The sequence below is a fragment of the Xyrauchen texanus genome, chromosome 28 (assembly GCF_025860055.1).
Source record: "Xyrauchen texanus isolate HMW12.3.18 chromosome 28, RBS_HiC_50CHRs, whole genome shotgun sequence".
NCBI lineage: Eukaryota > Metazoa > Chordata > Actinopteri > Cypriniformes > Catostomidae > Xyrauchen > Xyrauchen texanus.
The window spans coordinates 17,811,471-17,838,993 of NC_068303.1; the positions used below are offsets into that span (position 1 = coordinate 17,811,471).

General features: G+C 38.5%; 1 protein-coding gene across 2 annotated transcripts in view; it reads left to right on the forward strand.

Annotated features, from left to right (window-relative positions):
* The first annotated feature begins 6,514 nt into the window (after positions 1-6,514).
* LOC127621953 (regulator of G-protein signaling 6-like) overlaps positions 6,515-27,523 on the forward strand; it is a 109,545-nt gene continuing 88,536 nt past the window's right edge. For both annotated transcript variants that reach the window (XM_052095785.1, XM_052095786.1), the window contains exons 1-2: positions 6,515-6,797; positions 13,448-13,564. In XM_052095785.1, the coding sequence (XP_051951745.1) occupies positions 13,481-13,564 (84 nt within the window). In that variant the 5' untranslated portion in view covers positions 6,515-6,797; positions 13,448-13,480. The remainder of the gene's footprint in view (positions 6,798-13,447; positions 13,565-27,523) is intronic.

The window sequence follows — 27,523 nt, forward strand, 5'->3', positions numbered from 1 at the left end:
TTTTTGTCACAGTATACGGTGAGGATAATTGCACCTTGCAGTAAGTAATCAGCAAAGCCTGTTGAAGAGCAAGGCTGGATTGCCAAGGGCTCTTCACGTCCTCTTGCTGATCTGCCACTGATTGTGATGTTAACCCTCCCAAGGCCATGTGTGCCGACACCCATCCCATCTAATGTTCCACTGGTATCCCTGAGAAATATCTTCTCTTTTGGAAATGCTAATATTGATCCAACTTGGCAAACAATGTTAAGGGTGTCTCTTGCCAGCAGCTACCAATTCTGGTCAGTTGTCTGAGCAGCATTTACTGCCCAAGCTATCGTAAAGTCACATACCCTTGCTGGATTAAGTGGAAGAAAATTTGCTGATATACCAGTGGCCTTTTAAGTGAGCAAATTAATATCCGCCTCAGAATATTGAACAAGGATATGTAGAAGACTTGAGTGCATAGACCCAAACTGAAGTGGAATATCCTCTGCTTTGGAACTTTGGTTGAACAATGCCATTGGGAATTTTAGTGCTATTGAATTAAATATGTTGTAGCACAAGTAGTAGGAGCAAAGGGCTTAGAGCTCTTCCCAAGAGTGCAAGCTGTTGAAAAATTCTGTCAAAATCCTGAGCAGGTGCCAGCAGACTGGCCAGTAAGAGCTAGAGAACTGGTAATACTGTGAATTCAGTAAGAGTATGTCGAAAGTTTTGTTGCTGAAATCCATTTGTGCTTATTGAAATTTGAATTTCACTTCATGACAAAACAACTGTTTTTCATGGTGTGGAGCAAAGTGTTTGTTTGGCGCACTTACTGCTGCTGCAGTGGTGGAGTCCCTTTCAAAAATCTCAATAAATTACACATTTATATACACTTATTAAATTAAAACCAGTTACTACTACTAGCGAAGTAAAAGTACTTTTTTTTCATTAGAAATCTACTTGAGCAAGAGTGAAAAATACCCACCTTTAAATACACTCAAAGTAAATATTTTTCTAAAAAAGTTACTCAAGTAAATGTAATGAATTACTACCCACCTCTGCAAAGGACACGTGTTCAAAAAATAAAGAAAATCGTCTCGCTTACGCTGTTCGAGAACTCTGCTGAGGATGACATTTATGTCCAACAGAAGTTTACTCTGAGCTTAAACCTAGACATCAGTGGTATAAAAGTGTTATTTTGGTGTTAAGATGCAACATTTTAATCATGCTCACTGTTCATAAGAAGGGTTCCCACCGGACCAGAACCGGTTTCTTAGCATTTTGCGCAAGTAACCTAAATCAATAGCACAAAAACCGGGCGGTTTCTAAGCATATAAGGGCCCTAAGCAAAATCCCTCTTGGAGGCACCTAATACTTACCCTACTAATTTGTAGGTTTGGGAACCGATAACAGGTTCTTGTTCAGAACCAGTCATTTAATTTTTTTAAATACCGAAACCATTTGATTTCTGCCGATGGGGGACCAAACACCGTACAGTCCTCTGACAGTTCTTCCTGCATTGCATTTCAATGGAAGTGCTGCCCCTTACCGAATCTACAGTGTAAAACGCATGCTTCCAGTGTATACTGATTCACAAACAAATGACTCTAATGAGCCTGCTCTTTTGAATCTACCGTGTGAAACAGCCCAGTGTTGTCCGATTCCTGAACAAATGACTCTTATGAGCTGATTCTTTTTAGTGATATACTGATGCGCAAGCATGAAGTACAACATTTGGCCTCATAAAACAGTCTAAACTGTCTCTGGAACTGTTACAGTGTTTATATAATGTTGTACTTCAGACCTGTGAGACTACAGTCAGGCAGTGAAGTTACTAACTGGTTGTTCATAGGACAATGCGCAGTTAGAAATACACATGAGTTTTGTTGTAATCAGTGGTATAATACAGAGTTATATTTGCATTTATACTATACCTGATTTCAGAATTGCTTGATTTTAACCTTATACTGCACTCTTCTTTATTACATGTGGCACTTGAAGCCAAATCTTAGAACTTGAATTCTCGCTACCTGCTCTACTAATTGCCCCTTTTACACAACATGTTCCCTTTCCTGCAGGCCTCTTTGGTAAAGTAAAAACATAAATGCACTGTAAATGTAATGGCACTCTTGCATTATATTAGCTAATGCACACCGGCACATTACTTTCATGACTGGAATTTCTCCAGTGTAATGCAAGCAAAGGGAAAACACATTTATGCCAGATATGCATTCTGCAGTTCAACAGAGGATCATTTATTGTCTGTATGAAATGGGGGAAAGATTATTTAGTGAGATGATTGTGTGTGCAATACAATTAGGCTACTGGAGATAGGGAAACACCTCTGTGCATTTCTTGTATCTCTCACTAGTCTGAATAATTAATCTAGCCTGGAGTGGGTGGGTTCTAGTCCAGATACTGTCAATTTGTGCTGATGTCTGCTATGTGCTGATGTCCATTATGACTGTGTATATGTGTATACATGCCTCTTTGAGTGAGTGGTTTTGCTGAATACATTTGTGATTCAGACATGATGAGCAATTACTCCTCCCTAATGGCTCCTGATGATGATATTGATTTCAAGGAAGCAACCATTTAAATTTGTGCAAATGCCTTTTTGGAGTCTCCATTTTTTGAAACAAAGCAAGGGCCAAGTTTCCATTAGGCCTATTATAGCTTAAAAATTACATATTATTTTATCCCAAGCAAGACCTAATTGTACACTTCTGTCCAAGTACAGTTGTTTGAAACAATGCAGGATAAAGAGCCCCAAAAATAGGGTAAGAGCTATGTAAAAACCTAGGGCTTAGGAAGGGGCTGGTAAGAGTCTGGCACTGATAAATGGTTCTCTCTTGGCTGCCCTCTTCTCAGTAGAGTACTTGCTATTTGGTCAAGAGTTGATATCAAAGGGTGTCTCTAGAAATATGCTGACTAGAAATTGTTGATTTTTATGTATTTATTTTTAGCTCTCCGTTTAGTATATTGTGTGCAGTACTCACTATTCCTTACTATATACTGTACAGTTACAGCCATGATCTTATGTAACTGAGCTCATTTACTGAGGTTTTTATGAGGTGCATTAGTCTTAGCCTTGCTCATAGTGATGCACAGATGTTCTACCATAGCTTGCTATTCTCACTATTTCTGTAAATCACTTGTTATTGCATCATCTTTAATCAGTATTTGAGAAAAAAAAAAAAAAATGTTTTTTGACCAACTCCATCAGATACCCTGTTGGTATGAATCAACTCAGTGGTGCCAGAAGGTCACTCGCATCCAGTTAAGATCCACTGGGAAAGGAGCATGGGGGTTGGGTGAGGGAACATGAGCATATCCAACATGGGACAGAAGAGGGGATGCTGCAAACAAATGAAGTAGCAGATTGCAAGTGTGGACCTGCAGGCTTCCTCAAGAACAGGCCATCAAGGGGGAAGACATACTGTGTTCTCGATCAAGTCTCTGTGGTTCAGATGTGTGACATATTGTTATTATTTGGGTGATTCTCATGAAACTGGTCAAGATAATGTTCTTGTCATATTTAACTCCAAATCAATACAAAAAATACAATAGAAATTTTATTATATTTTGCATGAAGGAATTGAAGCCTACATTTAGAAACATGTTTTGCATGGTGACATTATTTCATCAGGACACTTATGCACATTTTACCCCCCAATTTTCATTACTGTAACATGTCCTGACGATTTACTTTAACGGAGGCTCTTTACAATATGATTCCAGTTGTTAACATTGTTAGTTTATGTTAACTAATGTTGTTAACCAATGAACAATACTTTGACAGCATTTATTCATCTTGGTTAATGTTAAGTTCAACATATACTAATATATTTTTTTAAATCAAAAGTTGTGTTTGTTAACATTAGTTGCAGTAACATGCACTATGACCTAACATTTGTGTTTTTATTAACTTATCGTTAAACATTAAAAAAAAAGATTAATAAATGCTGTAAATCATATATTGTTTTGTTCATGGTACCCAATGCATTATCTGTTTACAAATGGAACCTTATTGTAAAGTGTTTCCACTTTAACTTTTACAATTGCCATTGTTTTATTGGAAATTCTTGTTACTGTAACACAGTCATGTTTTTACTGTATTACAATTAGGGATATAAACTCATGGGAAGTGAAAATGTGATTCTCTTTACCTTTTTATTTTCTATTTATCTTTCATTGTGGCTCTCTGAAAAATGTTGTCCTCTCATGTGTTCAACAGATCCAATGTTCAATGGAAAGTATTAATTGTTAGAACAATAAAAAATATTTTGTACCTCTTTGTACATTTTATGAGGGGGCCGGGGTAGTTCCGCGAGTATTGACGGTGACTACCACCCCTGGAGTCGTGAGTTCGAATCCAGGGTGTGCTGAGTGACTCCAGCCAGGTCTCCTAAACAACCAAATAGGCCTGATTGCTAGGGAGGGTAGAATCACATGGGGTAACCTCCTTGTGGTTGCGATTAGTGGTTCGCGATTTGCTCTCAATGGGGCGCGTGGTAAGTTGTGTATGGATCGCAGATAGAAGCACGAGCCTCCACATACTGGGAGTCTCCGCGAAGTCATGCACAACAAGCCATCTGATTAAATGCGTGGATTGACAGTCTCAGAAGTGGTGGCAACTGAGACATGTCCTCTGCCACCTGGATTGAGTTCAGTAATCGTGCCACCACGAGGACCTACTTAGTGGGAATTGGGAATTCCAAATTTGGTAGAAACGGGGATTCTATATATATATTCGTTCTATGTTTTTTTGTTCAAATCTGTATCGGCAGGCACGGATTTAGAAAGCAGAGGCACAAAATCTTGAAAGCTGTGGGTTTTTCTTTAAAAATCAAAACCACTTTCTCCAACTCCATTTCTTGTGATGTTAACTGTGACAGCAAAGGAGATCTATAAATATCTATAAATCAAAAGACAAAATGGAAACTATCACAGAACAAAATCAACAGAATTTATTGCAATAACGCAGATTACAATCTATGAAAATACAGCCTAATAACATAACTAAGAATAACTTAGTCATGTCTGTACAGTCTGTCAAAATCGAACTAGCTTCCCACAGTGACCACAATTTTATCTAAAGAGCTGATTGTTGAGCACCTCTTTTTCTCTCTCTCTCACTGTCTCTCCCCTTCACGGAGAAACAGATGATCAACGATCTTCTCTGCAGTGAACTGACGGAAAAAGAAGAAAGATATAGGCTACTTTTAAAATATTATGTGAAATATTACATGAAAGTAGCCTGAACTAGAGAATGACTCCCACATATTATGCATTGATAAGCCTAGACCGCATATCTGTTCATAAAAATGAACAGCCAACATTAATACAACAACGTTACATGATTTAAAAAGCAACTTATCATACGGGGACAGAGGGCTGGTGAAATGCAGGTGCTGGACTCTAGCTAAATCAGAAAAAATATTTATTTAGGTGGGTCGGTGCACGCAGATTCGTAAGGCATCAATATAAATCAGGGTTTTTAATAAGGGTAAAAAGTAATAGATAGACCTACATTTTGAGGCTGTCAAACTGGTAATGTACGTTAACCTACCCGTCACCACCGGGTCTCTGCTGCCTTCAGCGGCTTCCGAAGCACCAGCTTCGGTTTCAGTCTCAAGCGGAGTCGGAGACTGTGGTAGTGGGGGGGCACTTGAACAGGAGCCGACTTTTGAAAAAAGTCAAGAAAAATGATTTCTCCTAATTCAATCCTCTCTGCTATCCTTCTCCCTTTTAGCTTTCCATTTTGTGGCTCCACTGCTCCACCGTATTTTTATCCATGTTGTTTGTTTTTTCGATGTCCTCAATTATCTTTTTTCACACTATCTTCTACCGCCGGTCTTGCTGCTATCAACAGTTTCCGCGGTAACCTGACTCATTGTCATCATCAGACACGATCATGATCGTGATCATGATACTTTTTTGTGTGCAAATAAATTATTGTTAATACACATACACACAAACATACACTCATTAATTTTATTTTAAATATAAAATTTAAAAAAAGTATGAGGCCACACAGTTAGTGGGGTCTTGGAGGCCCCCTACAGGTTGGAGGCCCCCGGACACCGTCCCAATCGGCCCGGTTGGTAAATCCGGCCTTGTATATCAGCAAAAACATAATTGGTGCATCCCTGCTGATTTCATTTTAATTTATGCTTAAACATTAAAGCTGACACTCATGTTTTTCTATTTTAATGCAGCTGTAATTCAGCAAGATGTCATTATCAGAGAAATGTGGAGATTAGTGATTACCTAATCTCAACTGGATTATTGTAATCTCATGACACAGTTGTTTGCGTCAGCATCCCTTTCGCTAATATATTCTTGCAAAAAGCATGTTCTCTCTTTTTCATCTACCACTCTAGCTCACTAATAAATACATGTTTCAGAATTGCTTGCCAGAAACTTCACAGAGGGACACACTCCACCCCCATGCCCCCACCCTCTTTTATCCTCCCTCCCTCCGTCCGATACACTCTCACACTCAGTTGCACACATGCCAGGATCCTCAGACTGTACCTGAGCACTCCACTCCACGCAGCGACCACCCAGGATCCAGTTAGCGGAGAGCGCGAAACAGAGTGGAAGGAGGCTGGAGCAGTTCTTCTTCTATCCCACTGCCTTTCCCACCGCTGCATTGTTTATCCTTTAAAGAGTTTAAGCTTCTTTCTCTCCCCACCACCACCCAGTCATCATACTCACCATCACCGTCTCTTTCCAAGCCATTTATACCATGAACCTGTGCTTTTCTGGTTGCTAGGAAGGTGAAATCGAGCTCCCAGGAGTGGACGAGGCGGTACTTTGTTACTAAGGTAATGCGCTTTTACAGTTGTGTCGAGTGTGAGAGAAAACAGGTGTGTTTATGTGTGGATGTGTGCTTTCTAGTCTCTGAAAACTTGTATCAGTGTCCGCTCAAACTGAATGATCCGGTTTCACGTACAGCACTGTATCGAAGTGGCTCCCGAAGTGCTGGTAAGTTTAAAGTGAATAATCATGTCGTTCCTTGAGCTGTGGCGCCTCGCGCTGCTTCTCTTTCGCTCCCTGCTTTGCGCGTGCGTGCGTGAGTGCATATTCAGGCTGGCGCGTGTCATTCCAGTGACAGGGTTTTGTAGCTCTATATTTGACATCGCTCTTTGGAGAGCTGTGTGAATTGGGACAGGTGTTCCTGTGTGGATGGCGTTCCGAAAGCAGCTGTTTGTCTTTTTCAAATAACTGCACATCTTTGTAGTGCAATGCGGCGGACCGACATCATGCCCACGCACAAAGTAATACCATTTCTACCTTTAGATTCGCTATTCATTTGGTGTTGATCTCTAACAGCTGTTATGTGCACGCTCCTCGTGTGGGCATCGTGGAAGTGCATAGACAATTCAGTGTACCTGAAAATAAGTCAGCATATGGTTCGAAGAGACCAAGAGCAGATAGTTGTCTATTTTCTCTTTCTGGCGTACTCATTGCAGGAGATACACACCATACACGCGCCCGGAGCAGACAACAGCTGCATTAGAGCCATCCAGGGATTCTCTCTCTGTCTGTGTTGTTCCAGGTAACATACTCTTAAAGGAATAGTTCACCTAAAAAAATCCTAATTTACTCACCCTCATGGCATGCCAGATGTGTCTTTTTTTATTCTGCAGAACGTCAGTGCTAGAAGAATATTTCAGCTTAGTAGGTCCATACAATGCAAGTGAATGGTGACCAAGATTTTGAAGCTCCAAAATGCACATAACGGCAGCATAAAAGTAATCCAGATGACTTCAGTGGTTAAATCTATATCTTCAGAAGCGATTTAATAGGTGTGGGTAAGAAAAATATCAATATTTAAGTAATTTTATATACTATCAATCTCCATTTTCACTTTAATATTCTTTATTGTTTTTGTCGATTCGCACACTCCCACATATCATATTGCTTCTGAAGATATAGGTTTAACCACTGGAGTCATATAGATTGCTTTTATGTGGCCTTTATGTGCTTTTTGGACTTTCACATTTCTGGTCACCATTCACTTGCATTGTATGGACCTACAAAGCTGAAATATTCTCCTAAAAATCTTTGTGTTCACCAGAAGAAAGAAAGTCATGCATATCTGAGATGGCATGAGGATGCGTAAATGATGAATTTTCATTTTTGAAAATCCCTTTAAGTTGCAGTCTTAAGTCTGCTTAAGTATTGGTTGACATTCATAAAGAAGCACAAGCCTATTTCCTCACTGGTGGAGAATGTGTGATTAAGCTTGTTTGAGATGTTAAATGCCTCGCCTTGAAAGTAGACGAGAGCAGGTTGGTGCAGTCAGGGGAGGACTGAAATCAGTGCTGTCAACTCGGACAGTTCTCACTTCTCGTGATGGATCAGCCGCTACGAGATCAAAGGCTGATATCGCATGATTCAAGGTTCATGTGCTTTGTTGTTATAAAAGTGGATACAATTTAAATTCTGTTGCTTTTAAATTAAAATAAATAGGATTAAATATAATTTATACAAAACATGATTAGAAAAAAAAAATCTAACATTTTAAAAGAGAACAAAACATCCCAGTTGTTTAAGCAAATGAGCATTAAGCTGTATTTTCAGCCAGTCATCAACCATCATGCTTGCAGTTCACACAGCTGGGAAAAAGCATCTGCGCCGCCTGCCTGCTACAACTGCGGCGCCGTGCTCTTGCTGAACATTTTTTGTCATATGTCGTCATGGCATCAAGTCAGACAGATTTATAACCGATATGCACCTACCGGTGATCAGTTCTGCGTGGAACTTGCTCATCTCAAATGAGACTAATGTCAACATACCTGCTCAATAGAGTGCAACAGTCTTGTTCCGGAAGTAAAAATCTCATTCATTTATCCCATAGACGACTTGATTTTCAACAATAACTTATAAAACTTTATAGACAGACCTACTGTGAGCTCAGAGGTTGTTCATTGATGGTATATGCTTCTGTTGAAGCCATCCATCTGCACAGTCTCATCTCAATTTAATTGTTTAAAAATCGTGTTTAATAGCGGAATTCATGGTAAACAACTACATTACCCATGGTACAGCATAGAAAGATCCACCAATCAGAGAATCGCGGCCAAAGAAAACCGTGGAACATACTGTGAATGACATAATCGAGTCGGTCTTACTTCACCCTTATACTATTTATATTTGTACATATTGGAATATTTTGCAATAAATGTATGTTCCTATACAATATATATAATATATTTCCACAGTTTTATATCCAATGATGTCCTTCGCAATGCTTCATGGGATTGTAGTTTGTGCCTTATGATGCATTCACATACAACGCAAAGTGAGCGTTTCGTTGGGCGGCGGTAATGAAGCGTTCGCTACATTGCGCGCGAAATCGCTACATTGGCGTATTTGCACGAGTTGATATTTTTCAACTCGAGCGAGAAATTCGCTTGACGCATTGTTGTGAAAGCCTATCAGCATTGAGATGTCACAGACCAGATCTCACAGACGTACTGACGTAGTAGCAGAAGAAATCTGGAAAAATGGATGGAAACATTGTTGTAGCGGTGTGTGGGCAACTGGAATTGTATGACACAAAGCCATACATGTACAGAGACCGGACAAAAAAATATCGCTTGGAGGAAAGTGAACGAGGATGTTGGACTACCTGGTAAGTTCTGAAAATATGTGCGTCTACTTGATTCCAGTTATTGGTTGTACTTTACTTTGAACCAAGTTGAAGAAGCCCCTCCTCCTGCCCTATTCCGGAAGAGAAGGGGGAATACTCGCGGGTTCGTGTTGTATGTGAATGCACCATTAGTACACAGTCTTGTACCTTTTGTCTTTATGTCCAATTTTCCAATACTTTTTGGCCTCAAAACAAAGTTTGTGATGTTGTGATTCTCCACAGGGCTGGTCAGTTTGGCTTATGGCTCACAACTCTTTTTTTTTTTTATGGATTATATTAAAAGTCTATGGAAGAAACATATGTGGAAAATACTTCCGGAACCCAGACGGCTGAAAAATTGGGAGGACACTAGTGCGCTCTATTATCTGGAATTGAAAACTGATCTATTCTTCTCTCTGGCACTGTTATGAGTCCCACGGTGTTTATAACCTATGACACCTGGTAAACTTACTGATTTAAGGTGATAAAAGGTGGTCAAATCCAACTAAATATTCTGACCACAGCTTTGTTTTTCCAGGAGCAATGATTTCCCACTGGATTATTGAGGAAACTATAGTGGACTCTGACACCTGCTTTTCCGTCCATTTAAAATGGCGCGAAATGCGTGACCTAGTGTGTGCACAAGCTCCGACAATCTCACCCACGCACATGCTTTGCGTATTTTATAGCTCCATGGCTTTGCCAAGCCTGTCAGGTGTGAAAGCCATGTACACCGATCAGCCACAACATTAAAACCACCAGCCTAATATTGTGTAGGCCCCTCTCTGCTGCCAAAAGAGTGCAAACCCGCATCTCAGAATAGCATTCAGAGATGATTTTCTTCTCACCACAATTTTACTGAGTGGTTATCAGAGTTACCGTAGACTTTGTAAGTTTGAACCAGTCCGGCCATTCACTGTTGACATTTCCATCCACAGAACTGATGCTCACTGGATGTTTTTTGTTTTTGGCACCATTCTGAGTAAATTATATCTCCTGGGATTTTCACGCACAACAGTCTCTAGAATTTACTCTGAATAGTGCCAGAAAGAAAAAACATCCAGTGAGCATCAGTTCTATGGACAGAAATGCCTTGTTGTTGAGAGACGTCAACAGAGAATGGTCAGACTGGTTCGAACTGACAAAGTCTACTGAAACTCAGATAACCACTCTGTACAATTCTGTTGAGAAGACCAGCATCTCTGAATGCTATTCTGAGATGCGGGTTGGCGCTGTTTTGGTGGGACAAGGGGGACCTTCACAATATTAGGCATCTGGTTTAAATGTTGTGGCAGATCGGTGTAAATGAACATGGAATATAGTAAACGTGGAGAAAACATAAAGATTCCCTGATAGAGGGTTAGCTCAAAAGTGAAAATGCTAACATCATTGATTCAGTATGCTTTATTATACTTGACAATTTTCACAGAATGAGATGACGAATTTCCACCTTATCTAGCATATTTTTGTTTTTCATTTTTTCTTATTGTTTATTTTAAATTAAAGCTATAACATACTTTGTATTATATAAACCTGCCATTAATTAAATAAAATATCTAGTTACCACAGATTTGATGGTCTAAAAACAGCTGCACAATTAATTTAGCATCTTTCTTCAGAATACTTAAATTCACCACCTCTTGTGGAAAGTCATGAAAATGTAAAAATATTTTTTTTTCTTAATGGAATTACAAAAGTACATGTAGTGATAATGAATAGTATGGATGGGGATTGTCAAGCTCCCCAAAGGAACCACTGTAAAGCTGCTATTACACTATATTTTGACCACACAAAATGCTTTTGGAAATCGCTATGGACAGGATGATGTCAAGCGAAAAGAAAATTGCAAATAACAGATAATATTATTTTATAAATGTTATAACATTCCATCAATTTACTTTCTTACAACAATAAAAATATACAGCTTTTAAAATATGTATTCATTGTATTTAGTCAAGAGGTCAGTGAGTGACATCTTCTATTGGTCACAAGACTTTCATCGTATGAATTAGCAGGAGAGTTCATCAAACTTGAATGATGTTGCACAGTGGATTCCTTTGCATGATCAGTAAAATTCCTTTGCGGGAGACCTGAAATGCAATGATCTTGCATTTCAGGTCTCCCGCATTCAGATGCATTTGAATGGGAGTGAATGTGGCATGTGAAAATAAGTGACACATGCCACACAATATGGGACTTCAAAACTATTGAACATCAAATTTAAAACAAATCATTATCAAATCAGGATAAAATAGGGCTGCACGATTTGGACAAAAAGTCATATTGCGATTATTCCGAAAAACATTGCAATTGCGATTTGCACTGCGATTATGATGGTAATGTTTTCCATATGTTCAACTGCAGAAAGGCTACTGGGGATTTCACATTTGAGCCTTCTTAAAAAGAACCAAACTGAGACCTTTTTTTCAGTTCAACCACAAACAAATACATACATAAACAGTGAAACTAATTCTTCTTCATATCCAAATGTTACCATCCGCCGTGTACCTGTTTTTGTCCATTTTGTGAAAGGATCTCAGCCCACTAATCATCAACATTAGTTTTTGAAACAGTCAACTTGAATATTAGGGATACGCCAATCAGGATTTTAACATCTGATAACATCTTTTCATCTCATCAATCAATGCTGATCATTTAACTTTTTCCCAGCAGCTCTGTCAAAACTGGTTATTTGTAAGCTTTCTGCTCAATGTCACTGTTAACTAAATTTCCCTGTTGGTAAAAACATAGTTGTTGCTGTCAAAAATAATGTTTGTTGATTGAATAATTCAGTATACACAAAATATAAATGTTACTCTTTATTCTATACCTTAAAAAGTAGTAGGCTTATATAAACTATTATTTACTGTATATAAGATAGTCCTTAAGAATGAGGCTTAATGTCGAACTGAAGTTGAACTGATAACCCATTGGTGTAATTCAATTTATAGTGAAAATTTGGTTAGTTTGTCACCAATTAATTAAATTATTTGTATTCATTATTTTATTATATTTAATTTAGCAATGCATTATATTAACTAAATATTTGATATAGACTTATAGACGCTTTCACTTGTTTCCACGGGGAGTGTAATAAGGGTGACACGCTCTCTCGTAAAGTAAACAAATGACGGGAGACTGAAGAGATTTTTCTGGACTAATGCGGTTTGCTCAACAATCATTTAATAAAGATGTTTGAATTATACCCCATCTTGTATTCTGCGTTCTTATTATGATACCTGTGCCTTGCGGAGATTGTGATGCTGCTACTGCAGATAATAATAAAAAACGCTTCACGCAGGACTCGCCAGTTTAGTGTAAATAAAGCGTTTAGCGCACGTAAGCAAACAGAACTGAACTCCGAACACTTCTGTTACTCTAAGCATGAGAGGGAGTTGTGGAGCACAGAACCGCTCTGAAAACACTGTAACAAAGCGCTAATTTAATGTAGACTGGACAGAGCAGCGCAAATAAACTTTGAAGGGAGCAGACTATTTATTTATTTAATTAAATCGCAGCCTTTGCCATTTAATAATCGCAAAAGGTCATATCGCGGTTTCGATTTCATTTCGATTAATTGTGCACCCTAATTTAAAAGAAGGATTACTCCACGTTTTCTCTCATTTGACCCCTCTAACAGGTGTTCTGTAGGTTACTGCCTTCTGTGTGCTAACTGCCTATTCTTTGCTTGCTTTCTGTCTTATTTAGCTTTAGATTATGACATTTTAATCTGTTGCCAATCACAAGGATCAAACGACTGAGATTTGTAATTAATTGCCTGGGTGGCACGCTGTTCTGTATGGCTGATCTCTTTTCTGTTCTGTCCCTTCCCCACAGAGACAGAAAGAGAGCGAGACAGAGATACCAAGCATGGCTCAGGCCTCTCAGGACCAAGGAGCAGTGGGCATTGCAGACCCAGATGAGGATTCTCCCAACATGATTGTTTACAGGAAGGTAGTGCTGCATTGCTTTTTAAAGCTATAGTATATGAGTAGAGTGTGTGTGCTTGACCATATAGGAGATATTTTGGTTGACTGGGAACCCTGGAACATTCAGTTCTGGGTAGGTTACTTCTAAATTGTAATCTGGTACTGATTACAAATTACATGACCAAAATTGTTGTTTGGATAAAATAATAAATAAATAAAATTTGGATTACTTTTTTGTTGATCAAAGCGCATTTATTTACATTTTTGAAGCAGAGTACAAAAGCAATTCGCAAAAACTTTACTATGTTTAATGCATTTATTAATCCACATTTATGTGTGGATTATTAATCCACAATTTACTGCCTTTGCCTGATTTAATATGTAATCATAAAAAGTAACTAATTTTATTGAGTATTTTAAAATGTTATTTAACCTAATTACAAGTACTCAATTTATGTAATTTGATTATGTAATCCACATTAAATGTAATCCATTACTACTCAGCCCTGGAACATTAAATTCATTTTCACAGAATTCTTGTATGATTTGGTTGCAATCTTTAAAGTCAGCAAGTTAATGCTTGAAAGCAAAACAAATTTGGTCAGCAAATATATATAAACTCAGCAAAAAAAGAAACGTCCCTTTTTCTGGACACTGTATTTTAAAGATCTTTACAGATCTTTATTGTAAAGGGTTTAAACAATGTTTTCCATGCTTGTTTAATGAACATGCACCAGAGGAACGGTTGTTAAGACACTAACAATTTACAGACGGTAGGCATTTAAGGTCAAAGTTAAAATCTTTGAACACTAAACATACCTTTCTACTGACTCTGAAAAACATTAAAAAAAAGATGCCCAGGGTCCCTGCTCATGTGCACTGTGTGAATGTGCCTTTGGCATGAGGCATGGGGACTGCAGATGTGGCCAGGGCAATAAATTGTGACGTATGTACTGTGAGATGCCTAATACATTGCTACAGGGAGACACGAATGACAGCTGATTGTCCTGGCAGTGGCAGAACACGTGTAATAACACCTTCACAGGATCGGTACATCTAAATATCACACCTGCGGCACAAGTACAGGATGGCAACAACAACTGCCTGAGTTACACCTGAAATGCACAATCCCTCCATCAGTGCTCAGACTGTCCACAATATGCTGAGAGTGGCTGGACTGAGGGCTTGCAAGCCTGTTGTAAGGCAGGTCCTTAACAGACATCACCTGCAACAATGTCGCCTATGGGCACAAACCCACCTTTGTTGGACCAGACAGGACTGGCATAAAGTGCTCTCCACTGACGAGTCGCGGTTTTGTCCCACTAGGGGCGATGGTCGGATTTGTGTTTATCATTGAAGGAATGAGCATTACACTGAAGCCTGTGCTCTGGAGCGTGATCGATTTGGAGGTGGGGCAGTGTGTCACAGCAGCATCGGACTGAACTGGTTGTCATTGCAGGCAATCTCAACACTGTGCGTTACAGGGAAGACATCCTCCTCCCTCATGTGGTACCCTTCCTGCAGACTCATTCTGACATGACCCTCTAGCATGACAATGCCACCAGCCATACTGCTCATTGTGTGCATGATTTCCTGCAAGACAGGAGTGTTAGTGTTCTGCCATGGCCAGCGAAGAGCCCAGATCTCAATCCCATAGAGGACGTCTGGGATCGGAGGGTGAGGGCTAGGGCCATTTCCCCCAAGAAATGTCTGGGAACTTGCAAGTGTCTTGGTGGAAGAGCGGGGAAACATCTCACAGCAAGAATTGGCAAATCTGGTGCAGTCCATGAGGAGGAGATGCACTGCAGTACTTAATGCTGCTGGTGGCCCAGAAAATGACTGTTACTTTTGATTTTGACCCCCCATTTGGGGCACATCATTCCATTCTGTTAGTCTGTGAAACTTGTTTTTAAACTTGAAACTTGAATTTATGTTCATACAAATATTTACACATGTTAAGTTTGCTGAAAATAAAAGCAGTTGAAAGTGAGAGTACATTTCTTTTTTTGCTGAGTTTATATACAATGAGGTGAGGGCAGACACATTAAGAGGCACAAATATTGCTATGTACTAGATTTGAATTTTAATAATTTTGTTTCTGTGTTATCCCTTGATATTTTACTTTTTTCCAGTTTCTTTGTGTATAGAATATTTTGTTCCCTCCTTGGCCCTTGTTGTCACTGCGAATAAAGAGAAGTGACTCAATATTCTTGACTGAAATGTTACATTTTTGTTTGGTTGTAGAAAGTTGCCTATTATTGGACCGTATGTGTAAAAGTGTCTGCTAGAAAACATAGATAAATGTGAAGTGTTACTCTTATGATGCAAAGCATTGAGGGTTGTGCATTTAATAGACCAACCATGGCTTCAAATGTAAACCTCTGCTCCTACATTTAAAGCCATAAACAGTTTCATATATTATTAATAAAACAAATACAGATTTTGAAAACTGAGTAAATGAAGAAAAAGTGAGATAAAGAAACACATTTGCCATGTTGGTTTGCTGTATTCTGTTATGTGTAGCCTTTAAGATGAATTCTTATCTCCAAGAAGATACAGTAACTGTTGGGGAGTGATGCATTTCATAAGCATTCCAGTAAGAGCACAAGATGCAGTTGCAATTCCTAACAACTCTATCAAGCCACAGACCCATCGTAACTTGATAACAACCCATTTTTTCAATTTCACCAGAGTTTTCAGCTGAAACTGTGCTTATTTCGCCATTTGCCTTCTTTCCGCTTGGCCAGTTAGCCTGGGATCTCCCACAACCAATCAAAGTGTTTTATGTAAAACCAAGTGAAGCATATTTGATGCCAAATGATTTGCCTCTATCTGAGTGGAGGTAATCAGCTCAAGCTGGCACAAAGATATTGAACCCAATTGCAGTGTGTGTTGAAGTCATTGCCAAATTGCTGTAAATACATTGTGCTGGCATGTATAATGCTGTTTTCCCCATATTCCTTCATAAATCTGTAGCAGCAGGGTTAATATTTCAGTTAATATGTTGATGAATGGTAACAAAACACATTTGGACTTCAATGATTATAATAAAAAAGGGAAGTGTCCACAGCTTTAAAGCCATTTTCAGGATTTACATTTGGGCACTTAAGATGTGGGTATGGTTGACAAAGAGGAAAAATTCTAGTTTTGAACATGGAAGGCTTGGAGTGAGATCATCTATTAAACATATGTCAGTACACTAGTCTAGGTTTTTTATTAAAAGATGGATATTTCAGAGAGAAAGATGTAAAAAGAAAAAATGGAATGGTCAGAGAAATGAGAAAAAAGAATGAAAGAATGCAATGAAATGTAGCAGTACAATTTCCAAAACCTCAAAAATATATCTTGCACATAAAGAAGATAAAAGTAAAGAGTACAACTCAGTGCATCAATTTAGGGTATGGAACTTAGATAGAATGAGGCCCACTGACCTGTAATGAGATTATTTCATTGGTTCTGCTGTTGTGATTGATATTGATAGCTGGATGTTCTTAGTCTGGTCGCTTACTACCACACAGGGACTGAAAATGAGAACCAGATGGCTTACAATATTCTCTATGCACATGGAAGATGTGCCCAGTGTCCCCAGGGCTTGAGCAAGAGTTCACAGTGGGTGGCATTCTTGTGTGTCATTATGAACATCCAGTCAAGAGTGATGGCATGAAAATATTTCCAGTCCCAATTTCTCTCTCTCTTTCTCTTGCTCGCTCTCTCTTTCTTGGACACACTGAGATGTCTGGCTGTGCTCTATTGCACACTGTTGTTGTTGATATCGTTTTTTATAGTCTTTTCACGTGCCTCCTCTCAGGTTTGCTCTGCTTTAGGTGGAGAAATAAGAGAGAAAGGGATAGTGTGTGCATGTGTAAACAGACACAATTAACCTGGATGTGCAGCGAGACAGGACTGACTTTGATGAATTTACCCATTAAGGAGAGCATGTGAAGCCCCAAGGGGTGAGCAACATTACCGTGTGTGAGAGAGACAGAGAAAGAGGGAGAGACCACAGCAGAGAGTATTCAGTGGGCTGTGGAGACGTTATTCTTCACAATATGCAACTCAGTCAGCCTTTCTGGGGCTGACAACAACCTCAGTGTGTTAATTACGGTGCACGAGCACATGCTGTGTTCTTAAGGATTGGAAAAAGACTTTCTTTCCCCTGCATAGGAATAATAAATGTATAGCCACAACCAGCAGGATATGATGTATACTATTGTTATTGATTCTTGGCACAGAGAAGGCTTTGAAAGCTACTTTATCGTCTGTATGAAAGATATTATTAGTTTCTTGGGTAAAATAAGACAAAAGAGACTAAAGGCCCTGGCATACTTCATATGAAATGTGATCTGGAGCTCCACCTACCTTGAGGCCGGCAGCTAATTTCTGTTCACGGTGTTCAGACAGTTAAGGTCAGTCAATATGAACACATGGGCATGCAGAGTTATTAGTGAGCTGATTAAAACTTACCTACAACTGTATGATTGTTCCTGTAGAGACATTTTGTAAGAACGTGTCATGTGTTTTTTTTTGTTTTGTTCACTCTGTTGTTTGATATGTCGCTTCACTCGTGTGCCATCACACACATCTGCCAAAAGTGAGGCATGCCTCTCTTATCATCATTCTTATGTCTGTATTCTGCCCATTAACACTCTTTTACACACCCATCTTTGCAGTAGTATCACTCATCATAAAATACAATAATAGAGGGTGCATATTGTATTTTGCATAACTGGTGCATATTATGGACGTGTATAGTGTGTTAGTGCATTAGCGCAATGAATGCAGAATGTAAACATGACATATTACACTATCTATGGAATAAATATTACTTTAAATCATAATTGAGTGGTTAAAACAGCTTATTTTACTGATCTCGTGTGAATTTTACTCATAGAATGAGACATGATGTCATTGATGATACATTTTAATGTCACATTAGTTAAGGTTTTACATGTACAGTAGTCTTGTACATCCTGTGTAAATGCTCCTCTAAACGCCTCACACAGAGATGTGGCTGGTGTCTGAATGTTAGCAAGCAGTCTGCCGTTACTCAACTGTTTTGTTCTTTTTGGCTCTGAGCAAAGGCTGGGGCCTTTAATGCCCCCAGGTTAGTCTGTCTCCATGACATCCACATCCACTGACAATGTAAAATATGGATAGTAGTTAATGAGAATCTGACATGCTTATTATCAATTCTGTTAAGATAAAGGAATATTTTATAGTTGTTCTGTGTCGGTGCCTTCCCTGGTTACCTTCAAGTATTTATTATATTATCATAATATATACTGGACAGTATTGTGCAGGGTTTAAAAGTCTGAGATCGCAATACAAATCTGGGATGCAAAAACAAATTTAAACCCAGATCTAATCAGAATTTGGTAACACTTCTTTAAGGTTGCATTTGTTAACATTAGTTAACTACATTAGTTAATATGAACTAACAATTATGATAGTTTTTCATCACTTATTGATCTTATTTTATATGAATTTTGACATATATCATACATTTTTTTTAATTAATATGTTAAGTTAACATGAACTAACAATGATAGATAATAGTTAGTTAACTTTGTTACTATATTAACAAAGATAACCTTATTTTAAAGTATGAAATCATGCTGGGCCTGGGATAATATGGATCATCAGGTATTGTGGAGTTGATGCCAGCTCGAGTGCCTGCCATTATTAAAGCAAAAGAGGGCATACCAAATACTAAGAAATATAGACATTTTTCAATTCAACTTTTCACTCTAATTTTTATGCTGTAATGGAAATAAAATGTATTAAATGAGAAAAATGCAAAATAGAAGCATTTTCACAAGTGGACTTAGACATTTAAACCCTACTGTATATACACAATCAGCCACAACATTAAAACCACCTGCCTAATATTGTGTAGGCCCCCCTCGTGCTGCCAAAACAGCATCTATCCGCATCTCCAAATAGCATTCTGAGATACTATTCTTCTCACCACAATTGTACAGAGCAGTTACCTGAGTTACCATAGACTTTATCAGTTTGAACTAGTCTGGGCATTGTCTGTTGACCTCTCATCAACAAGGCATTTCCATCCGCAGAACTGCCACACACTGGATGTTTTTAGTTTTTGGCACCATGCTATATATGTGGGTTGGTGCTGTTTTGGTGACACGAGGGGGGCCTACACAATATTAGGCAGGTGGTTTTAATGTTGTGGCTGATCGGTGTATAATATACTTTTGGATATTGTTTTACATAACATTTACCACCGAAGTATTATCTAGCAAGAAATATGGATTTATTTCTCTGCTCTGCAGAAACCTTCCTCTGCCAATGCCCACAAAAAGAGCAATTACAATGAGAATGAGCAGTTCTTGCACCAAGCCAAGGTGAAAGTCATCATCAAGTCAGTATATCTTTTTACTCTGGCATGCACATGCTGAGCTTTCAGCACTTTTCAACTTGTTTCTGTAAAAATGGTTGCTTATGATGTTTGAGTGCAATAGTTTATATATATGAGAGGGAAGAAAAAACATTCCTCACTTGTTAAAGGCAGCAAAGAGAACAATATGGGCACATGGTACAAGAAGGTTGGTCGTGACTTACAATGAGTGAATAAGAAGAGAGATTATTTTAAGAGTTCTATATTGTAGAATAGTATATGGACAGCTGAATTAATCAGGCAGAGGGATGGATACAGGGTGACATTTATTTCTTCTGTCACATCTCCTCTAGTGTCAGCAGCTCAGTGCTGACCTCAGATGCCCTTTCAATCAATGTCTGTCTCTCTGAGTGTCCACATCTTCTCAGCTCTGTTTGTCTGTCATGTAAATGTAACCTTTCTTTTATGTTCTTTTAGTTTTACTAATATTTTGTCATTTTAAATATAAAGGCACAGTAGGTTACTGACTACATCTGTCATATTGTCATGCACTGGTTTTTGATATGACCCTTCTGGCTGAACTGTGACAACACTGGTCAAATATGGACAATAATGGGCAAAAATTTGGAGAAAAAAAAAGGTCGCCATCCACTCAAGGTTACTATCTTTAACAGAAACTATTTCAAATGCAAAACAAGCAGTGATTTATTTTTTTCATTAACTTTTTGCAAAAGCTGAAATGAAACAGTAAATGTGCACTGAAATTTAGAACAAAAACTCCTACAATTAAAGAGAAAAGTCTTAAAACTGAAGTATGTTACTTTTTCAGTGTAAAAATACTTTCTTCTATCCCAGCTTAATATGAAGGGACAATTAAAAGTAAGCCATTTATAGGTTAATTTTCTTGAAAACTTTAAATACTATTTACCTGTGGCGCTATGTTTAGATCTGCCACAACAACGTTACTCAACCATTGGCATGAGTTGAGGGCGGGACTATCTGACTCAACTGCAGAAGAGGGGCACATTCAGAAAGCGGTTTTGGTAACGGTTTATTTTTACAATTTCGTTCAGTGGTGCTAGTGTCACAGAAATTACATACTTCAGCTTTAAGTTTTTGTATTTTCAATCGTTGAGAGCATTTACATGCAAAATATTACACTGATAATGCTTAATAAGCCGACAACATGTGAAGTCAAGTAAACGCCTAAAACAGACTTCCTTTATTGGGAAAGGTCATAAATGGTTTAAGCAAAAAATGCTCTAAAATGAATTATTGTTAGTGATTGGTCATTCGCAAACAAGTCTGCTCTAAGAGCTGGCTCTTGTAAGTGAACGTTGGTAGCCGGCTCGAATATCAGAAGAGCCGAATATATTAATAAAAATATTTAAAAATTAAATAAAAAGATTTAAACGAATAGAATTATCTAATTCAAAGAATGAAAAAAGAAATAAAATAATGTAGGCATAAACATTTGTTCTGACTGTCTGCTCAGACTAACAGCCTCACCTGTTGTTCCTGTCAATCAGGTTAAATTGGTCAACCAACCAAAGATGCATGAGGGAGGGCAGAGCCAACTTACTCAGTCACAATTACACATTTAGGTGCTAAGGGGAGAAAGAGGAAAGACAGTTGTGAAACAACAGCTGGAAAGTGGAAAATGAATCAGAAGCACGGTAGCATTTGGATGCATTTAGTTAGTGCACAGTGTAGAATTTGCCAAAATAAAATCTCATATAAACCCGGTTCTATGCACAACCTACATTTGCATTTGTGAACTGTGCACCCTAATAATTTAATTAGAATTGTTTTAACACCAATCATAGTCAAACTATTGCAAACTGATTGACTTGAAAAATACCAAACATACATTTTTATAGAGCCGTTTGGAAGCCAAACGAGCCTGCTCTTTTTGGTGAGCTGAGCCGAACGAGCCGGCTAACTGAAAAGAGCCGGAATGCCCATCACTTGTGTGTGTGTGTGTGTGTGTGTGTGTGTGTGTGTGTGTGTGTGTGTGTGTGTGTGTGTGTGTGTGTGTGTGTGTGTGTGTGTGTGTGTGTGTGTGTGTGTGTGTGTGTGTGTGTGTGTGTGTGTGTGTGTGTGTGTGTGTGTGAGATCATAACCCTTGACTGGCTTCAGTAAATGTTATATCGCCCCCTTGTGGTCTTCCAATGCTATTACCCCAGACAGTTAAACAGAGGCTAACTAAGTGAATTGGAAAGCACGCAAATTATGCTTCTAATTTAAATGTCGGCTAATTTGAATAAATCAGTGTCTCAAAAATATATAAATAAAATAACGTGCCAATCAATAACTGATATATCAATATTTTATGACATCCCTAATGCAAACACATTTAGTAGCATGTTTACCAACTTATCTAATGTGCGCAAATGTTTTGTGCGTACCTGTTTACTTTTTGATGCCAAAAGCAAGAATAGTACAATGATTTCTAATTTAATTTAAATGAAGGTTTCTAAAGTTGTTGGATTTTTTAAATAAGATAATTTTTGGTAGTTATTGCATATTGGTGTGTGTGTGTGTGTGTAGTTATAGGCAGATGTAGTGTAGTTTTATTAGGGAAGAAAACTAATACTGAATCAAAATTGAAACAAATCTGTCATAAAACTAGTCACTAGTTTTATGACAGATAGTTTTCTAAAGATGCAAACAAAATAAAAACAAATAATGGACAGTTTAACTAAATTAAATAGTAAATAATTTTTTTTTTCTCTCCCCAATTTGGAATTCCCAATGTGCGCTCTATGTCCTCGTGGTGGCATAGTGACTTGCCTCAATTTGGTGGCGGAGGACGAATCTCAGTTGCCTCCGCGTCTGAGAGAGTCAAACCGCAAATTTTGTCACGTGGCTTGTTGAGCACGTTACCACGTAGAGGCCCATGCTATTATCCTCAGTATCAAAGCACAACTCACCACGTGCCCCACCGAGAGCGAGAACCACACATTATAGCGACCACGAGGAGGAAGTTGGCCCGCTTGCTATGGGGGGTAGAGTCACATGGGGTAACCATGTGACTCTACCCCCCATAGCAAGCGGGCCAACTTGGTTGCTTAGGAGACCTGGCTGGAGTCACTCAGCATGCCCTGGATTCTAACTCGTGACTCCAGGGCTGGTAGTCAGTGTCAATGAGCTACCCAGGCCCCCCTGAAATTTACTTTTTAATTGAAATATAATTTTCAAAACTAGAATCACTCTGCTGCCTGTAAATAATATTTTCTGTTGACCTTCTTTATAGCCACCAGTCATTCATAAGGCTTAAGGATTCCAGCCAGCTACCTGCTGATAAGAGATTTCTTAGACAAGCCTGCCACCAGAATACATGGCTGGCACTGAAAGTATAAATTACCTAGCCAGTGTTAGAGTCTGGCATGTTTGGACATTTGTATCAAATGCAGTTTTACGGCAGAAGATACAGACCAATATTTTACACAAGATTTATGTTTCACTTTCATGTTTACTGCAAAGAACAGCTAAGGCAATTTCCCTTGGTGCTCATCTCAAGGAAACATAGCAGACTAAGGAACCACTGAAACCTTTGCTTTTTTTGTTTTTGAGAAACTGGGCCAGTGATATGCAGACAGCCACAGATATGACCTGTGTGACTGTCTGAACGAATGGAATATCTCCAAAGTGTCTTTTGGGTAAAAAGGGATATTTTGACAAATAGCCTGTCAATCTTAGATACAGTGGCTCTCTTAAGTTTGCATTTTATCTTGCATATGGTTTACAAGCCATAGCCTAAGTAAATTATTTTTATTTTAGTATGTACACTGCATGCCCAATTATAAGGCAAGCGAGTATTCTGATCTTATCATTATTTCCATGCACGTTTTCCAACTCCAAACCATATAAACTTGAATACTTATTGGATTCAATCATTTTCAGGTGGTATGTATTTGTGTAATGAGGGAGGGTGCAGTGAAAGTGACTAACACCTTACATCAAGCTGTGCATAATTATTAGGCAGCTTCATTACCTCAGGTAAAATGGACCAAAAAAGAGATTTAACTGACACTGAAAAGTCAAATAATGTAAAATGCCTTTCATGGATGCAACACTCTTGAAATAGCTAAACTATTGATGCGTGACCACTGGACAATCAAACGTTTTGTTGCAAATAGTCAACTGGGGCACAAAAAACGCATAATACATGAACGAAATACATGAAGACAGATTTTTCAAAGGTTTTATGGACAGATGAAATGAGAGTGAATCTTGATGGACCAGATGGATGGGCCCCTGTCTGGATCACTAATGGACACAAGGCACCACTTTGAGTCAGGTACCAGCAAGGTGGAGCTGCGATCATTAAGGATGAGATAGTTGAAGATGGATTTAAACTCTCAAACCTACTGCTAGTTTCTGGAAAGTTCTTTCTTCAAGCAGTGGTACAGGAAGAAGTCCTCATCATTCAAAAAGGCCATGATCTTTATGCAGGACAATGCTCCACTGCTGGTAAATGGTCTGCACTTATATAGCACCTTTTTAACCTTAATGGTATTCAAAGCATTTTACACTGTGACTCATTGACCCATTCACACACACATGTATACGCCGATGGCGGCAGAGCTGCCATGCATGGTGCTAGGCTGCCAATGGGAGCAACTTGGGGTTCAGTGTCTTGCCCAAGGACACTTCGGCATGTGGAGTCATGTGAATGGCCGGGAATTGAACCGCCAACCCTGCGATTAGTGGCCGACCCACTCTACCACCTGAGCCACAGCCACCCCACACGCCAGCAAGGGCCTCAAAGATGCCCAAATAATGAATTAAATCCTACTGAGAACTTGTGGGCCCTTCTCAAATGTGAGATTTACAGTGAGGGAAGACAATACACCTCTTTGAACAGTATTTGGGAGGCTGTGGTTGCTGCTTCAGTGAACTTGATTGTGAACAGTTCATGAAACTGACAGACTCCATGGATGGAAGGCTCATGGCAGTTCTTGAATAGAAGGGTTGCTGTATTGGTCACTGAATATTTTTGAATATTGTCATTTTGTGTTACGGTACTTATTTGTTGCACCTACTCTAAAAATTTAGAATAAACTATTGAGTTTTGAGAAATTATTTTTGATATTTAGTTGCCTAATAACTGTGCACACTAATAGTTGCATAATAATTGTCACACACTTTTCCTTTGTTAAACATTCAGGTTTGAGGTTCAATAACATTTTGGATTGAATGAGAGCATTGTGTTTGTTCAACAATAAAATGAATCCTGAGGAATACAGTTTGCCTAATAATTGTGCACGCAGTGTATATCAAATATTTTAGTAAAAATATAACATGCTCATTTTTAACACCATGAATATAGTTCCTAATAATAGAAGAGGTCTGTACAATAGAGGTCCAGTGGTCTTCAGTCTTGTAATAGGCTATGTTTTAATTAATTTTTAAACGGCCTACAGTTAATGGCCACTGCACACCATAACGACTTAAAGTTGGAGTGCATCTCTCTTCGTTATTAATGGTTTGGCAGAAGTGTATGTTTCCATTTAAAAAAAATAATGGCCACTCCATGGTTGAACACAGCAAGTGTTTACATGTGTGAATGTCTAGTTCTGTTGTTTGAATATTATTATGCATATATTATTCAGCTGTGGCTCCGCAGCAACTGAAGTTTCAGGGAAGAAGTGCCTGGGCTGCAGTCTCCGAGTGGAAAATGGGGCGGAGCTGAAGCATTACGTCTCTGCAGTAAGTTTCCGACCAGCAGCATTCGAGGACGGATGTGTACATGGCTGAAGTTATCTGTTTGTTTGGTAAAGTTTTTACTCGCTAACTGCTTGGATAGGTTTTCTGTTAACATTGTGCTTATACACTGATGAGCCAAAATATTATGACCACTCACAGTGGAAGCGAATAATGTTGATCATCTCCTAACTAGGCCCACATGTCAAGGTTTGGGTAGACTAGATGATTAGCAAACAATTAGTTCTCATAGTCAGTTTGTTGAATGTTGGAGAGGCAGGAGTTAAAGACCTGAGTGACTTTGACAAGGGCCATATTGTTATGGCCAGATGACTGGGTCAGAGCATCTCTGAAACAGCAAGGTATGAATAAAATATGATGTCTTGTGATTTAGTGTGAAAGGGATTACAAGTTTTGCACCTCTAGTGTTCATTTCACCAGAAAACTGCTACAAGAAATACAACCAGCCACGTAAAAAAATAATTTTGACAAATTTTTGTAACCTGATTCTATGAGACCGGGTTGGCAAACAACATTAATGAGTCTATGCTTTATTTCCAATTACCTTTCTATGGATATGATACTTGTGCACAATAATAATGATAAAAATTGCCATTCAGCAAACACTCTTTTATCCAGAGTTACTTACAATATGCTAATTAAAAACCTGCAGTTTCCTGCTCTTCTATAGTGCTCAGTGACCATAAAGCAGTGATTTTTGTCATTTTCTGGGTCAGATCTTCATTGGATTAAACCTACAACCCTTGTGTTAACAAATCCATTAGACAGCCACCATTTCAAATTTGCATTACGTTTGCAGCTACCGTGGGAGAGATTGTGACAAAAAAACAAAACATGATGAACGTTGCAGATCTAATCAAAAGGCAACATAGAAAATCATACTCAAACAATCTTTTTTAATTACAGACAAAATAGATGAACCAGGTGGGCAGAAATATACTTTTGGAAACTCTCAAACCTAATTATATCAGTCAGGCCTATTATCATACCACATTAAGCTTTAATTAATTACTGTCATCTACAGCCTGCACTATAGTGGCCATTTTTGGCTCAGGGCCCTTTAAAGAGGAACAACCGAAGTGAAAAATGTCTCGATCCATATTTTATTTGGCATGGAAATGAATTGAGGATTATAATTAAAGGAGTGTTGTGGGGAGATGCTGTGAAGATATGTGACTTTGAGCTATGTGTTCTGGTACTGTAGATAGATTGATGCAAAGAGAAACACTTATTAGAGAACAGGAGTACAGTAGTTTGATATGCTCCTCATTACCACTTCACACAAGGGGCTGTTGCCCCATTATTGCTTGGTGTTGTGTTTTTGCATGCAAGTAGATTTGTCTCTACTTGTTTTTGGGTTGACAGCTTGGTTAATTAATTCTTTCAGCACTGTTGGAATTATTCGGTATTTGGGCAAGTGTTTACTTAGCATTTGTTGATTGATTTCTTATTTGTGTTATTTTATACACTTAAGCAAATAGTTTATGATGGATTAGCTACAGAGTTTGTCATCCTTTAGATGAACACAGTAGTTTGCCTGTATTTATAATTTTAGAGAAAAAAAAACTAAATGAAACTAAATCTGCAAATATTGATTTGTGGTATACACAACTAATTAATTTTCATCTCTTCGGTCTCCAGCTAAATGCTCCTAATTGGTTGTTTGGACTAGCAAGCATGAGTTTGGAATCGAATTTGTACAGAATTTAGAAGTATGTTTACAGTGCTTATTTAAACAATCTGACAGCTAAAAAGACAACCAAGTTCACAGATTAAAATAGGGTTATTTTCTGCTTTTAATGTCAAGGCGTAAACAAGCACATCTCTTGCGTACATTCGAACTGGCAGTAAGAGCAGTGGCAAAGCAGACCGAAATCGACATAATGGGCAAAAATC